This window comes from Gigantopelta aegis, chromosome 10 (genome assembly GCF_016097555.1).
Source record: "Gigantopelta aegis isolate Gae_Host chromosome 10, Gae_host_genome, whole genome shotgun sequence".
Lineage (NCBI taxonomy): Eukaryota > Metazoa > Mollusca > Gastropoda > Neomphalida > Peltospiridae > Gigantopelta > Gigantopelta aegis.
Window position 1 is genome coordinate 67,104,858 of NC_054708.1, and position 16,107 is coordinate 67,120,964.

Sequence of the window (16,107 nt, forward strand, 5' to 3'; positions counted from 1 at the left end):
GGAAACATACCCCAGAAGCCCTAGAAACTTTCTTTGGCGCCCTCGATCTCAGTCAGCCCCCCCCCCCCCCCCCTTGCTTCCACCGTGCCTGGATGGTCTTTAAGACTATATTACCTATTGTTGAACATCCAGTAGCCGATGATTAATAAATCAATGTGCTCTCGTGGTGTCGTTAAACAAAACAAACTAGGCCTATAGCTTTATTATTTAGCTGTTGCTTGTTTTTGTGTTTTTAAAGTATCTTACACACGATTACAGGCATGCATCGTCTGATCTGCTTGTTAGTGAAAATCGACCAGTCAGATTGAACTGATTAATCTCACGCCCCATTAGTTGCCAAAAGTGTTGTTATATTTAATTTATGACACAAGAGCTGGTTCCAGAGGTAAACGGTTAAGTAATGTCTCAGACCGTACTTTGTGTGGGACGTGTGAAACCAATTAGGGCTAGAGAGTCAATCAAACAATCAACCATTTGAACCGTACTTACATCAACTGAAGGTTCAAGCACGACTGTCTTGGGCACATTATCCGAATTTCTCGGCGGGTGTGTCCAAGGCAGGCTACAGAATTTAGGTTCTTTATTTATCAATTGAAAACTCATTGGGCGCAAATTAATTAAGGGGACATACCCTAGTTTTTAAACACAAAGGCATATTTTTTACTATTATAGCCAAAACGGCTATAATAGTAAAAAATATGCCTTTGTGTTTAAAAACTAAAATCATATTTTACTTAGATTGTATGGTTTAGATTATCAATTTTCCGTACATTCGAAGTGTCTTTGGTCTTCCTGGTGTTTTTAATATCATATCATATTTCTAAAAACGCACGTGCGTCTGAGAAGTAACAGTTATGGAGTCGAGTTTTAGTCTATTTGTAGAGGGTATTTCACCATTTCAAAAAAGAAATGTTTAATTTAACGACGCACTCAACACATTTTATTTACGGTTATATGGCGTCAGACATATGGTTAAGGACCACACAGATTTTGAGAGGAAACCCGCTGTCGCCATTACATGGGCTACTCTTCCGATTGGCAGCAAGGGATCTTTTATTTGCGCTTCCCACAGGCAGGATAGCACAAACCATGGCCTTTGTTGAACCACTTATGGATCACTGGTCGGTGCAAGAGGTTTACACCTACCCATTGAGTCTTGCAGAGCACTCACTCAGGGTTTGGAATCGGTATCTGTATTAAAAATCCCATACCTCGACTGGGATCCGAACCTAGTACCTACCAGCCTGTAGACCGATGGCCTGCTACGACGCCACCGAGGCCGGTTTCACCATTTCAAAGTCACAGACTCGTGTTTCACTCAATTGTAACTTTATCCAAATGTGTTATAGGTTTGTAGATTAACTAGAATCTTAAGATTATTATTTCTTTATTTATTATATATATATTTTAAATACCCCAATAACAAACTCGTGTACACGAAACGCTTTTTGAACAACAGAACTTGATATAAAAATCACTACTAGTAGTATAGGTGGTAGGGTGGTGTAAAGGCCATTGCTTTGAGGTCAGCCAATCATATTTATTGCTGATGGAAGCAGGTTTACCTAGTAGTAAATATTCTAACAGACATACGGTTTTTGGTTTTTTGGAACTCTTTGTGTGGCAGTTATTGTTTTGAATCTTGCCGTGTTCTGTTTACACTTGTAAACATAGCTTTGTTATATACAAGTTGTAGTTAAGTATATTTTCTTGAGAGGACAATGTCTAAAGTGAGTGTTGGTAATGCTTTAGCTCAAGATGGCGTTCCTCTTGAAATGAATGGAAATATTGTAGATCAAGACGACAATCCAGAAAATAGCAATGAAAGAACTGTGAGAATCATTAAGAAAGCGAAACGACATATCAAGCAAAGAGCAACAACTAATGGCAATGATGTAGTCACCGTTAATGTGGAAAATAAGAGGCTACCGTTTTCTAAAAATAGCCGGAAATCACGAAACGGACGAGGTCGAGGGTTACCGAAGAAAGGCATGTTGTTTACGAGTTTGATTTGTCGATATGTTGAGAAAATAAATTAGCAATGGGTTATTTTTTCAACACAAAGTGGTGTCTTTCTCTTTTGGTATTTTATTAGTGTCTGTTATGTAATCAAATTACGTGGTAAATGTATTACCTCATCATGTAAACAAACGAGGTAAACATTGCAGGTCAATGTTTTGTTTTGCCACGTGCTGTAAATTCGTCCCAGTTAGATGCGCATCAAGTTGTATAGCCCACCAATTATTATTTTGTTTGCCGTGGTAATTTTCTTAATTGCAGGGGTTGCTGTATATGCATATTTATTAATAGTCATATAACTAGTCATAACAAAGTAAGGGCCAGTATCAAAGTGTACTTTACTTTTTCAATAATTATAATTTTTTTTACTGTTGTGGTGATAGGTAATAAAAGTCGGTTACAGACATGAATAAAGCATAGCAGATTGCATGTACCTCAGCCTTTTACTCACAGTTTGTTTGGTCGGCAGTAGAAAAAGTGTGACACATGCATTTAAAAAAAAATAAAAAATTGTGGACTTTTTAAAACTCTTTATGCTGAGCAGGGCACATGCCTGAAAACTGCACATAAAACACCTTTTATTATGTTAACACTTTTCATGTCTGATTATAGTTGTGAGGGTATAAATGTCTTTGCAATCTGGAATCGGATAAGCATGTTACCAACATAAACTGAGCATACTGAGCAAATGGATACTACATTACAGGTACTTTTTTAGGCAGGATGTAGCTAAATCAGTTAAGCACTCACCTGCGGTGCTTGTGTCGCAGGATCAAACCACCTCAGTGGATCCATTCAACTGACTGGGTTTTTTCTCATTCTAACCAGTGCACACTACAACTGGTCAAAGTGGTATGTGCTTTTCTGTCTGTGGAAAATCCTATTGGGCCAAACAAAAAAATAGGTGTGTTTCCGATTGCATCCCCCCAAAAATTAGGGTAGGTAGGTAGGTAGTGTTTTTTTGTTTTTGTTTTTTTTCCCCCTTCCCTTTCTTCCTTAATGTGTGTGTACTTATATAACATTATCTATAAATAATATATATGGATTTGTGGTATAAACAGATGTTTAAAGTATCGAAATAACCTGTACCAAGGCTATGTTCGTACATTCGGTTACTTCCGTGACTGACCAAGCTGTTCGGTGGTAGCTAATCAGGGGAAGGAACTCTATTACAAAAGCTTTTCCATAATTTCTCGATGTTTTTCGGAAGGGAATTACATGTGCAAAATGTATCGTATAATAGTACGTAAACAATGTGCAAGGAAGGAAATACTCTTGTTTGGTGATGTTGTCCTCTTTTATTTTTACTTCTTTTTTTATTTCTTTTTTTAATTTTTTAATTTTTTTTCAGTTTAAGAGAAAAAAAATTAGGGTCGGGGGTGGGGTGTGTGTGTTAAAACTAGGGACGGTCGGTCGACCGGAAACACACCTATTTTTTTGTTTGGCCTTGCCTGAGATTTTAGGGTTCATAATTTAAGGTGTGATTATATGTTTTTAGGTGGTGCTGGAGGTAAGGGTGTTTGGGGGACGCCAGGGCAGGAGTTGTTTGCGGATAGCAGTGTTCGAGATGCTCACGACCCTAACTACGATTCCGATAATCAGGTTAGTAGTCATTTCAAGTCATATGTAGCTTAACTACGATGCCCATGAATGGTATAAAAGTCATGAATAATATTAACTTATTAAATTGTTCCAAAAATCTTCTACCCTGTTAACGTATTATGTTATGTGTGTTATATAATGGCAGGGCCTTATCTAGGATTTGTTTTGGGTTGGATTTTTGGGGGGGGGGGCATCTGAATAGTTAATAGTCTAAGACTCCTTAAATGGTTAAGAAGAGAATTTTCTTTAAATTTCTCTCATGTTTTCCGGCCCTGAATGGTATATGAAGAAAGAAAGAAAGAAATATTTTATTTAACGACACACTCAACACATTTTATTTACGGTTATATGGCGTCAGACATATGGTTAAGGACCACACAGATTTTGAGAGGAAACCCGCTGTCGCCACTTCATGGGCTACTCTTTCCGATTAGCAGCAAGGGATCTTTTATTTGTGCTTCCCACAGGCAGGATAGCACAAACCATGGCCTTCGTTGAACCAGTTATGGATCACTGGTCGGTGCAAGTGGTTTACACCTACCCATTGAGCCTTCCGGAGCACTCACTCAGGGTTTGGAGTCGGTATCTGGATTAAAAATCCTATGCCTCGACTGGGATCCGAACCTAATACCTACCAGCCTGTTGACCGATGGCCTAACCACGATACCACTGAGGCCGGTGAATGGTATATGAATGCTTTTCATACCAGTTGTGAAATGAGTGGTCTCTCATTATTTTTATATGTTGTAAGGTACAATGTGGGTGAGAGTGTTATAAACTAGATGCATTCAAGACAGTTAGCCTAGTTAGGACATTGAGCCTGGTGCTAAGTATACATGTACCGATATGACCCATTCTTTAAATTTTATTATTTATTTTAGTACAAACATATATCCACTTATGATTCAAGCACGCTGTCCTGGGCACACACCTCGTCTGGGATGTCTGTCATTGATGAATAAATCAATGTGCTCTAGTAGTGTTGTTAAACAAAGCAAATGCTTGAACTCGATAGGATATGTAGTCTTTTAAAGTCTGTAGGTGCTGCAGACCAGTGGTAAAATGCTCGCTTGATACAAAGTTGGTCTGGGATGAATCCCTGTCAGTGGGCCCATTGGGCTATTTCTTGTCCCAGCCAGTGCATCTCAACTGGTATATCAAAGGCCACTGTATGTGCTATCCTGTCTGGGATGGTGCATATAAAAGATCCCATGCTACTAATGGAAAAATATAGCAGGTTTCCTCGTTTGACTATAAGTCAGAATTACTTTATGTTTAACATCCATTGGCCGATGATTAGTAAGTCAATGTACTCTAGTGTTGTTGTTAAACAAAACAAACATTAACGTTTTAAAGTCTGTATGTTTTTTGTTTATTAACAGGGAGCTTATATTGTTGAAAAGATAAAGCCCGAGTTGACGCAGGAGGAGTTTGAGAAAATTGTCGGCCCATTGTTCTTGGAATACTTCCAACATGGCATTAGCCAAGATGTCATAGTAAGTCTGTATATGTCACTTTGTGCTGTAAATACACAGTGCATGCATCAAGCTTATGAATGGATGTTTGAAGCTATCTTAGCACTATGGTATCATAAAACCGTTGTAGGCTATGACGTCATTACGACACAAGTCGTAGCCCCCAAAGGTTTTACAATATTGTAGGCTAGCGTTGTTACTTTATTTACGTGCCGATATCCAAAAGAGGCTCAGGCACATAGCACTAAGATGGCTTTAAAAATATGGGCCCTATTTATTATATAAACGTTTAAATAGCTTTGTTACTGAGGAACATCCTTGACTCATTACCTCTATTTGTTAAATGCTTTAGATAATTAGTTGTTATAGGCTGTTCAAAATAGGTTGAAAGACCCCCATTATTTTTATGTTTAATTTATTTTATTTTATTATTATTTTAGTTTATTTCTGTTACCCTGTACATCTGTTGGCATTTTCATCCTTGTAAATGAAGCAAGATTATTTTTGTTGTAAAATTTCCAGTTGTTGCTATGACAAACAGGAAGTTCAAATTTAACTTGATAAATGGAACTAACATGTACATGTGTTATCGTCAAACAAATGTTAGTTTTTTGTTTTGTGATGCATTCACTATTGTGAAGTTTGCAAAATCGTTATTTGTTTTGAAATATAAAATAAATTTTTTCCTTTTTGCTTTTTTTTGGCACCAAGGGATGGAAATTTTATACATTTTAAAGTACATGTATGTGTATTTTTCAAAATATGTAATGAGAGAATTCTTTTATTTCACAGGAGGATCTTGAAGATCTGAAATTTGGGCAAGTGGAAGCCCAAGCTATTGGAGTATATGATCAGCATTGCCCTCGACCACAAGGCCACACACCGCGAGATGACCTCGGTCTTAATCTCCGACTTGTACGGCAAGATGTTGAACCATTCCGACATGGGGAAGGGTTTCGACGAAGTCCTCACTCGTCTTTCGGACCTCACCATAGACACACCGGATGCACCCACAGTAAGTCTTAATATTCTGTAAGTAACATAAGCATTAAAGTCATTGGATACACTAATACAAACACCTCCAAAACTGTATGAAACCAAGTGTTGTAGTAGAAGACTGATATATATTTATGTCTTTATACATGTATCATAAATGGAACAAAACTGAAAGTGGGCAATTTATTTCATGTTCAGTGATTTAAATATGATAAAATGGTCTTTGAGAACTGCAATTAAGAAATGAAAATGTTTAAAATTTGTTTTCCAAGTTCTGTATAAACCTTAATTTATTAATTTGTTTTATAATTCTGGTACTAGTGTTCTGCAATTGTCTATGTAGGTAATGTCACTACATCGGCCATAAATGCTGTTTATCAACACACACACATCTTATTTTGTTCGCATTTTATTTAAATGCAAAATATATAAGCTATAATCACCTTCCATAAATTCAGCTCAATATTTTCATCATGATGATGCATTTTTATAGTTATTTATTTAGAATGATGCAGATAATAAACAATAAAAATTATTTCTTTAAATATGTTGGGTGTTCTTTGTCATTGTGAAGTTTCTGTTCTATCTTTTATGTTGTTTTACACACGACAGACTGGTTGTTTTTCAGGTTGTGGGACAGTTTATTGCTCGAGCTGTGGCTGATGATTGTCTTCCTCCTAAATATATCCACAAGTTTAAAGGCAACGTAGACTGCAAGCACCAACAGTAAGTTTCAACATCGGCTGTAGGGTAACCAATAAATTAGCAGATAACTATATAGACTGTTTAAGTCTGAAACTGATAAAAAAACATATTAAGTTTTAAAACCACACTAATAAAATTTTTTTTTACCAAAAATATTTCTGGAAATTATAAAAAATTCTTAACAAATTATCATTGAATTGTATAAATTAAAGCTCATTTCTAATACAGGGGTGAAGACAAAATGCTGGAACAGCCAAGGTATGCAGTTTCACCTGAAGTAATCAATAATGCAGTACACAGTCTAAAGGCAGAATTGTGTGTGCTTCCCTTGGCTGTTCCATCTGTTGCCTTTTTTGTATTAAAAAAGGAGATTTAACCTATGACTTTTGATGGTGAATTGTAAAGAAACTTTCTTAATTTACACTTAGTTTTTTTTTTTTTAATTGCTAGTTGGTGTGGGTTTAAAACATTAATATGTTTTAATATGAATTTTAACTTTATTCATATAAAATATGTAAAAAAAAAGGTTTTAAAACTATCTAAAAATCGCAACATTTCGTTTGAAAAATTTTAATTTCCTTCATCTTTGTTTATTATAGTTACATGCCAATGTATCAGTTCCATTTTGATGCAAACAAACTGTATAAAATATTTGTCAGTATTCTCCTGCTGTAAACATGTTGATATACCATGTTGTTACTTGACTATCGGCGATATCTTTCTGTACAGTACAGGGCTCTGTTCCACGAAGCGATTTTAACATCAAGATCACCTTAGTGGAACGGTGCCCTGGTCTCTACACGACAGAGTGTTTCTATTCATTATGTTTCTTTTTGTTCAAGGGGTGGTATTTACCTCAGTTGATTGAGGTATTTGCATCACAGGATCGAATCTCCTCGGTGGATCCATTCAACTGTTTTTTTCTCTTGTTTCAACCAGTACACCACAACTGGTCAAAGACTATGTATGTGCTTTCCTGTCTGTGGGAAAGTGCATATAAAAGATCCCTTGCTGCTGCATCAGTGAAAATGTAGCGGGTTTCCTCTGATGACTACGTTCCAGAATTACTAAATGTTTGACATCCAATAGCCGGTGATTAATTAATCAATGTGTTCCAGTGGTGTTGTTAAACAAAACGGACTTTAAACTTTCTTCTTGTTCAAACTGATACCAGTGCCCTACAACTGGTATATAAAATGCTGTCTGTTTTGTAATACCACTATTCTGTTGCTGCTTGTAGAGAGGCACTGGACAAGGCAGACGTTCTCTTGAGTCAGAAGCATGGCATCGTTCGACTGGACAACATCTGGGGCACGGGTGGTGGGATCCGACCCGTCAAGTACCTCATTAAACAGATTGTCATGTTGCTGAAGGAGTACCTGTCGTCTGGAGACATTGCCGAGGCAACACGCTGCCTGCGCGAACTGGAGGTGCCACACTTCCACCACGAGGTCGTGTTTGAGGTAACATTCATAGCAAGCTGCTGCATTGGTGTTCTTTTTGTCCTATTGATCGAACCCTGTTGGTGGGATCATTTGGGTGTATCAAAGGCCATGTTATTTGCTATCCTGTCTGTAGAATGGTGCATATTAAAGATCTCTTGCTACTTATGGAAAAATGTTGCGGGTTTTCTCTCAAAGACTATATGTCAGAATTACCAAATTCTAATAGCTGATGATTAATAAGTCAATGTGCTTTAATGGAGTTGTTAAACAAAACAAACTGTAACTTTTTCTTTCAGACGTACAAAGTTTTCATAAAAGAATGTAGCTCATTAGTGAGACAGTGGTAGGTGGTTAACTGATATGTCATTGGTCAGATAGGTTAAACTGGGTTTTTTCTTAAACAAAATGTTCTCTGATAAATTAGTTGGCCCCATTCTCAGTAATTAATTTTTCAAACCCAAATCAAATCCTGTCCATTGTGAGCCCATCTCAGTGGGCCCCATTAAGATTATTTCCCATTCTAACATGTGCTCCTTGACTCGTTCACGAAAGTCAGTATGTGCATTAAGAACAGTGATTGAAATGAGTAGCTTGTGTGATGTTAGGTTTGAGCTATACTGCGTAGCCCAATGGTACAGCGCTCGCTCGATGCGTGGTCGGTGTGGGATCGATCTCGGTGGGCCATTGGGCTATTTTTCGTTCCAACCAGTGCACCATGACTGGTATATCAATGGCCGTGGTATGTACTACCCTGTCTGTGGGATGGTGCATATAAAAGATCCCTTGCTGCTAATTGAAAAGAGTAGCACATGAAGTGGTGACAGTGAGTTTCCTCTCTCAATATCTGTGTGGTCCTTAACCATATGTCTGACGCCATATAACTGAAAATACAATGTGTTGAGTGCGTCGTTAAATAAAACATTTCTTTCTTTGAGCTATACTGTTTCTACACTTTGATGTTTGTTATTCTGCAGGCGACCGTGATAGTGCTGGAGGATTCCTCCGAACGATCTGCTGAGATGATGTGTGAGCTACTGAAGTCTCTCGCAGATGCCGCCATTATTACATCCGAGCAGATGGTTCAGGTAATGTCGAAATAGTGATGTTAAACAGGTGGTTCAGGTAATGTCGACATAGTGATGTTAAACAGATGGTTCAGGTAATGTCAACATAGTGGTGTTAAACAGGTGGTTCAGGTAATGTCAAGATAGTGATGTTAAACAGGTGGTTCAGGTAATGTCGACATAGTGATGTTACACAGATGGTTCAGGTAATGTCGAGATAGTGATGTTAAACAGGTGGTTCGGTAATGTCGAGATAGTGATGTTAAACAGATGGTTCAGGTAATGTCAACAGTGATGTTAAACAGGTGGTTCAGGTAATGTCAACAGTGATGTTAAACAGGTGGTTCAGATAATGTTTTGACTGGTAGCGTCTATGATGTTAAACAGTACTTTTTTTTACAGGTAATGTCGACATACTTGTGGTGTTAAACGGATGGTTCAAGTAATGTCGACATAGTGATGTTAAACAGGTGGTTCAAGTAATGTCGACATAGTGATGTTAACCTTTAGACTACTGGATTAATTTTTAACAAAAACCACGTCGAGTGGGTACAAGTTTATAATTTTTACTCACATATATTCACTTAAATGTTTTATAAATACATGAAATAAAGTATTATTTTCGTGCGTTTTGTGTAATTATTATTATTTTTAGATCGGCTAATGGTGATTAAAATTAGGCAAAAAATCGAAAAAGTTGCGTTTACTTACGGGCATTTGTGGCCAGCTGACCAGTATTTATGTCCATTATTCCCGATAACAATTGTTTTCTGACCAGAATTTTTTTTTAAACCTGAACTACGATTCATATTATAATATTTGGTGATTTTCGTTGTTGGGAAAACTATCAAATTTATTATCAAATTAGCTGTCACAATCAGCTATTGATCCCTGAAAATGACCGCGATGTGCCGCCATTGTTGTCAAGTGAAAATACTTGCCGAAAACCACTTTTTGAACTAAAAATTTCAAGGTATTTTCAGTTGAAAAAATCAAAACAAAAGCAACCATTTTGAAAAAAACACTTTTTTCTTTTATTATATTTTCGTTTCCGAGGAGTGTCGTGTGCAAAACGGTGGGAAATATGAATTGGGGAATGCACTGTATACAGTATACAGTATGTCGACTGACACGACCTCGGGCGAGATATCTCGCCTGCAGTACTCGAAGGTTAAACAGATGGTTCAGGTAATGTCGAGATAGTGATGTTAAACAGGTGGTTCAGGTAATGTCGAGATAGTGATGTTAAACAGGTGGTTCAGGTAATGTCGAGATAGTGATGTTAAACAGGTGGTTCAGGTAATGTCGAGATAGTGACGTTAAACAGGTGGTTCAGGTAATTCAGTGATGTTAAACAGATGGTTCAGGTAATGTCGAGATAGTGATGTTAAACAGGTGGTTCAGGTAATGTCGAGATAGTGACGTTAAACAGGTGGTTAAGGTAATGTCGAGATAGTGATGTTAAACAGGTGGTTCAGGTAATGTTGACATAGTGATGTTAAACAGGTAGTTCAGGTAATGTCGACATAGTGACATTAAACAGGGGGTTCATGTCAAGATAGTGAGTTAAACAGGTGGTTCAGGTATGTTGACATAGTATGTTAAACAGGTGGTTCAGGTAGAAGACCACAGTTATTTATGAATAGTCAGCTGAGATTTATGAATACCAGCCCATTGTTTACAAATAAAGAAAGATACAGGTATTTTTAGTCTCAAGGAAATTGCAAAAACGCTCATAACTTTAAAAGAGGACTTATTTTAAATATTTTTAGTTAAATGTTTGTGTTACTTTCATCATAATGTGTTCATACTGTATAATTTTGTGTGCATTTTCGACAATGTTCACACCCATACAAACCACAACCATGCAGGAGTTGGCCGATATCACACATATATTTATAGAAACTTTGCTTATCAAACCTTAAAAAAAACCCTCGTTTGAAAAAAGGTTGAGCTTTTACTTTTTTCACAAAATCAGCTTGTTTGAAAATTACCCAAAATTATCACGCCCCACTTTTGTCACAAGAAAAACTTCAAGCCTCATTACAGCTAAATTCTGGTGACAAACCAATTGTAATTTTTTACTAAGCTTAGGAATTTACTTCCTATTCCAAATAATTTTGTTACATATGCTTTGATTATTACTTCCAATCAGATGGATCAGGTCATGTTGACATGGTAGTGTTAAATAAGTGGTTCAAGTCATGTTGACATAGTAGTGTTAAACATTTTATATGTTAGATATGCTGTGATTGTTACTTCCGTGTAGATGGTTCATATAATATTGACACTTAAATAATAGTGTTAAAACAACTTGCATGTTAGAAATTGTAGGTTGACAATTTTAAGTAAGGTTTTGAAATCTTTGATCTCCATAACAAATGAAGACGATGTATTTATCTCACTAAAATAGCTTTTAGCATTGAGGAGGGACATTCATTATATTTTCCTTACATGTTACACAATTCACTTGTCATCAGATGCAGCACATTTGCCAGTGTAATTGTCTTATGTTTGTCATCAAGGCTCAAATTAAATAGTAAGACAAAATAGTATACATGCTTAATTTGACATTTGTCATTTAATTTTGTACAAATTAATTTTAACACTACTGTTAATTAATTAGATGTGTATTTATGTATATGCATTGTAATATATTTATGTGTGGAACATGCTGTGAAATGCATTGTAAGATATTTATGTGTGGAACATGCTGTGAAATGACTGGCAATCCAAATAAACATATTTGTATTGATTTTTTTATTGCGATGATGTTACAGGGATTCTGTCTTGTGTATTCATGTTTTAATGGCAATGGCATTTCAGGGATTCCATCGTGGGTCTTCATTTTTTTAATGGCAATGGTGTTTCAGGGATTCCGTCATGTGTATTAATTTTTTAATGGTGATGGCGTTTCAGGGATTTTGTTGTGTGTATTCATGTTTTAATGGTGATGTTTCAGGGATTCCGTTGTGTGTATTCGTTTTAATGGGGATGATTTTTCAGGGATTTCGTTTTGTGTATTTATGTTTTAATGGCGATGGCGTTTCAGGGATTCTGTCATGTGTATTCATTTTTTAATGGCGATGGCATTTCAGGGATTCCATTGTGTGTATTCATGTTTTAATGGTGATGATGTTTCAGGGATTCCATCGTGTATATTCATATTTTAATTGCGATGATGTTTCAGGGATTCTGTCATGTGTATTCATGTTTTAATGGCGATGTTTCAGGGATTCTGTCATGTGTATTCACATTTTAATGGTGATGTTTCAGGGATTCCATCATGTGTATTCATGTTTTAATTGCGATGATGTTTCAGGGATTCCGTCGTGTATATGACAACATGCCCGACTTGTGTTTTAATGGTGATGATGTTTCAGGGATTCCATCGTGTATATTCATATTTTAATTGCGATGATGTTTCAGGGATTCTGTCATGTGTATTCATGTTTTAATGGCGATGTTTCAGGGATTCTGTCATATGTATTCATGTTTTAATGGTGATGTTTCAGGGATTCCGTCGTGGGTATTCATGTTTAAATGGCGATGATGTTTCAGGGATTCCATCGTGTGTATTCATGTTTTAATGGTGATGATGTTTCAGGGATTCTGTCATGTGTATTCATGTTTTAATGGCAGTGATGTTTCAGGGATTCCTTCGTGTGTATTCATGTTTTAATGGTGATGTTTCAAGGATTCCATCGTGTGTATTCATATTTTAATTGCGATGATGTTTCAGGGATTCTGTCATGTGTATTCATGTTTTAATGGCGATGTTTCAGGGATTCTGTCATGTGTATTCACATTTTAATGGTGATGTTTCAGGGATTCCATCATGTGTATTCATGTTTTAATAGCGATGATGTTTCAGGGATTCCATTGTGTGTATTCATGTTTTAATGGCGATGATGTTTCAGGGATCCCGTCATGTGTATTCATGTTTTAATTGCGATGATGTTTCAGGGATTCCGTCGTGTATATGACAACATGCCCGACTTGTGTCTTGATGTTCCCAATGCCTACGTTTTGCTGGAGAGATTCGCAAACATCTGTCATCGGGAAGGAATCCTGTCTGCAGCTCTGCTCAAAGAACTGCCCCAAAGGTTTGTCTTGTAACATTATTCTGGGCCCCCCTTTTACGAAGTGATCTTGGTGCTAAGATCACTTCATGTGTATAAGTTACGTACTTACGGTGATCTTAGCGCCGAGATCGCTTCATATATTGGGGCCCAGCTGCTAGCTTTTGTTGTTACGGTCTGTTCGAGAATTAATTAAAAATAATATTCCACAACCATGCATTAAAATTGAATAATCTGGTTTCATTTATATAACTAAAAAAAAAAAAAAAAAACTACCAGCCCATTGGGTATAAGACAGGAAATACTAATATGCATTTTAAATACTGGAAGGATGAAATCTTTGTTATGTATTTGGTTTGCCATTTTTAAGAAAACGGTATAAATTGTAATTAAGAAGAAAATAATATTTAATTGTGCATTATAAATATTGGTAGCTAACAGTAGAGATTATAACTGGAATCAAGTTAGATTGGAGATGAAATATTAGGTAGCACAGCAGCATTATTATACCAGTTGAAGGCATCATTTAGGAAAGTGCATACATAAGCAAGTTTGTAAGTAGACCAGATTTAATTGGCTTTTGGCCAATATTTGAAATACTTTAAGTAAGAAATTTTTTAATTTTTAACCATTATTAGTTGCAAGCAAAATTCCTAAATTGGTCAAAGTGCTAGATAGTAATGTGTGAGCTATGGATAGCTTTGCCTGGCACTGCTCAAGGTAGATACATTTTTAAAAAATATCTTCTGTTGCTAATCAATCATAATATGTTGGTAGTGGGCTTTTTTATGTCATTTCTAAAGGTGAGTCGGTTATGGGCTATTTCTCATTCCAGCCAGTGCACCATGACTGGTATTTCAAAGGCCAAGGTATGTGCTATCCGTCTTTGGGATAGTGCATATAAAAGATTTCTTTCTAAGACCATATATCAAAATTACCAAATGTTTGACATCCAATATCTAATAATTAAATTTCCCTTACATTCATTACAACATAACGTCATCTCATTGGTCCAGATGTAGCAACAGGAGTTTATTTGTTCATTTCTCGATGAATGTAAAAATTATGTTGTCGGGGAACGTCACATCTGATGACGTCATTTTATATTTTATATTGAGTGTTAATTTTTTTATGGACCAAAAATAATTCAAAATAAAGTATGAACTTTTAGTGTTATTATTAGCAAGTATGATTCAAATTTAATTGTAAGTATTGTCTGTTATTTCTTTTACGTTCATCTGAGTATAAACAAAAAAAAATCATCCACAAACTTATGTGAGAACTGTTTTGCCGATTCACACAGTTTGCGGATGATTTTTTTGTTTGTTCATACCCAGATGAATGTAAAAGAATTAACAATTCTTAAATGATTAATAATCAATGTACTCTAGTGGTGTCTTTAAACAAAACAAACTTTAACTTTACTATTTAAAGTTATGAGTGCCTCACACAAGAATAGCCAGTTGACATCATTACAATATCATCAGTTGCTATACAATCGGCTATTCTTGTATGAGGCACTCTTATATTGTGTGGCATCGCCGAAAATATTGGACACCTAAGAACTGCTGAATGAAAGAGTGTACGAGAACGGCATTAAAACCTCTTTATTAATGCACACTGATTTTTCTTTCAGAGGCCGAAAACGATTTGTTTCCGAGGGAGACGGCGGACGTGTGAAGCAGGTTGATCCTTAAAGTGCTACAGAATTGAGTGAAGAAGAAGAAGAAGAATGAATTGTAAATGATTTCTGGTGATGGTTGGCATTCCACAGACGTATGGTTTGAGATGATGCAGTGTTAATTGACATTATTTGTGACGAGGACGTGGAGATCGTTGGTGGGCATTATATTGTTTCCATATCAGAATTACGAGCATAATTTCATTCAGTCTTATCGGTGTTTACATCATAATTGTGAATGTATAGATGCAACTTTTTTCCCCGTCTTTTCACTTTGTATGTAATGTGTTATGTGCATATTTTCTAAGATTTTTTTTATTTTATGTGTAGTATTTCGAAAAAGAAATTGAGCTTTTTGGTTTCGTTGATTTTTTTTGGAAATGGACTAATTATGAATAAAGAAATCTTGTTAGTTGAATGGGTTTTTTGTTTGTTTTTATACTTGTGATGTCATACTGTTATTTGTTGTTTTTTTAAAGAATCTATTCTGTGAATACCTGGTAATGCAATTGGAACTTTTTGTGCATTCAGGTCAAGGATTTGAAACCATAATTAACAGAACTTGTACCTTGCAAACAATTACAGCGGTTTAACCCACACATCAGATTAATATGTAATTTTAGTCTTATAAACCTGATACTGGTGACTAATGTATTCAGATGGAATACAATGAAGAATGTTGAATACTAAATAGGAAATCATAGATGACATTTTGCATGAGTAGCACCATTAATGTTTGCTGTCCACCTCAGACGATTTACTGGCTCAATCATTCAGTTTATGTTCAAAAGGGTCCTGTAGCATTGAAGTTATTAGTTTTGTAGGTAGGTCTAACCTGCTCATATACCACTTTGGTTTCGAACACGCCCATCCAAGTCCAACCTCCAATTTGATCGTGGAGCCTGACTTGGGACAGGAATTATTTATAAAACATTTGAAAATTTTGATTACGTCCAAAAAATTAAAGGGGGAAGGGAGGATTTAACTTTTTGAATGCGCCATAAATTAGTTTTGTAAATATTTCTTCCCATATTGGCC

The 16,107-nt window shown here is 36.1% G+C and overlaps 1 protein-coding gene across 1 annotated transcript; it reads left to right on the forward strand.

Moving 5' to 3' along the window:
• Positions 1–1,535: 1,535 nt before the first annotated feature.
• Positions 1,536–15,487, forward strand: LOC121383924 (programmed cell death protein 4-like). The gene is given in 10 exon segments (XM_041514021.1): positions 1,536–1,989; positions 3,518–3,621; positions 5,004–5,117; positions 5,889–5,909; positions 5,911–6,111; positions 6,721–6,818; positions 8,038–8,260; positions 9,217–9,327; positions 13,273–13,412; positions 15,025–15,487. Coding segments are annotated over 10 exon segments (1,341 nt in total). The 5' UTR covers positions 1,536–1,721; the 3' UTR covers positions 15,086–15,487.
• Positions 15,488–16,107: the final 620 nt, after the last annotated feature.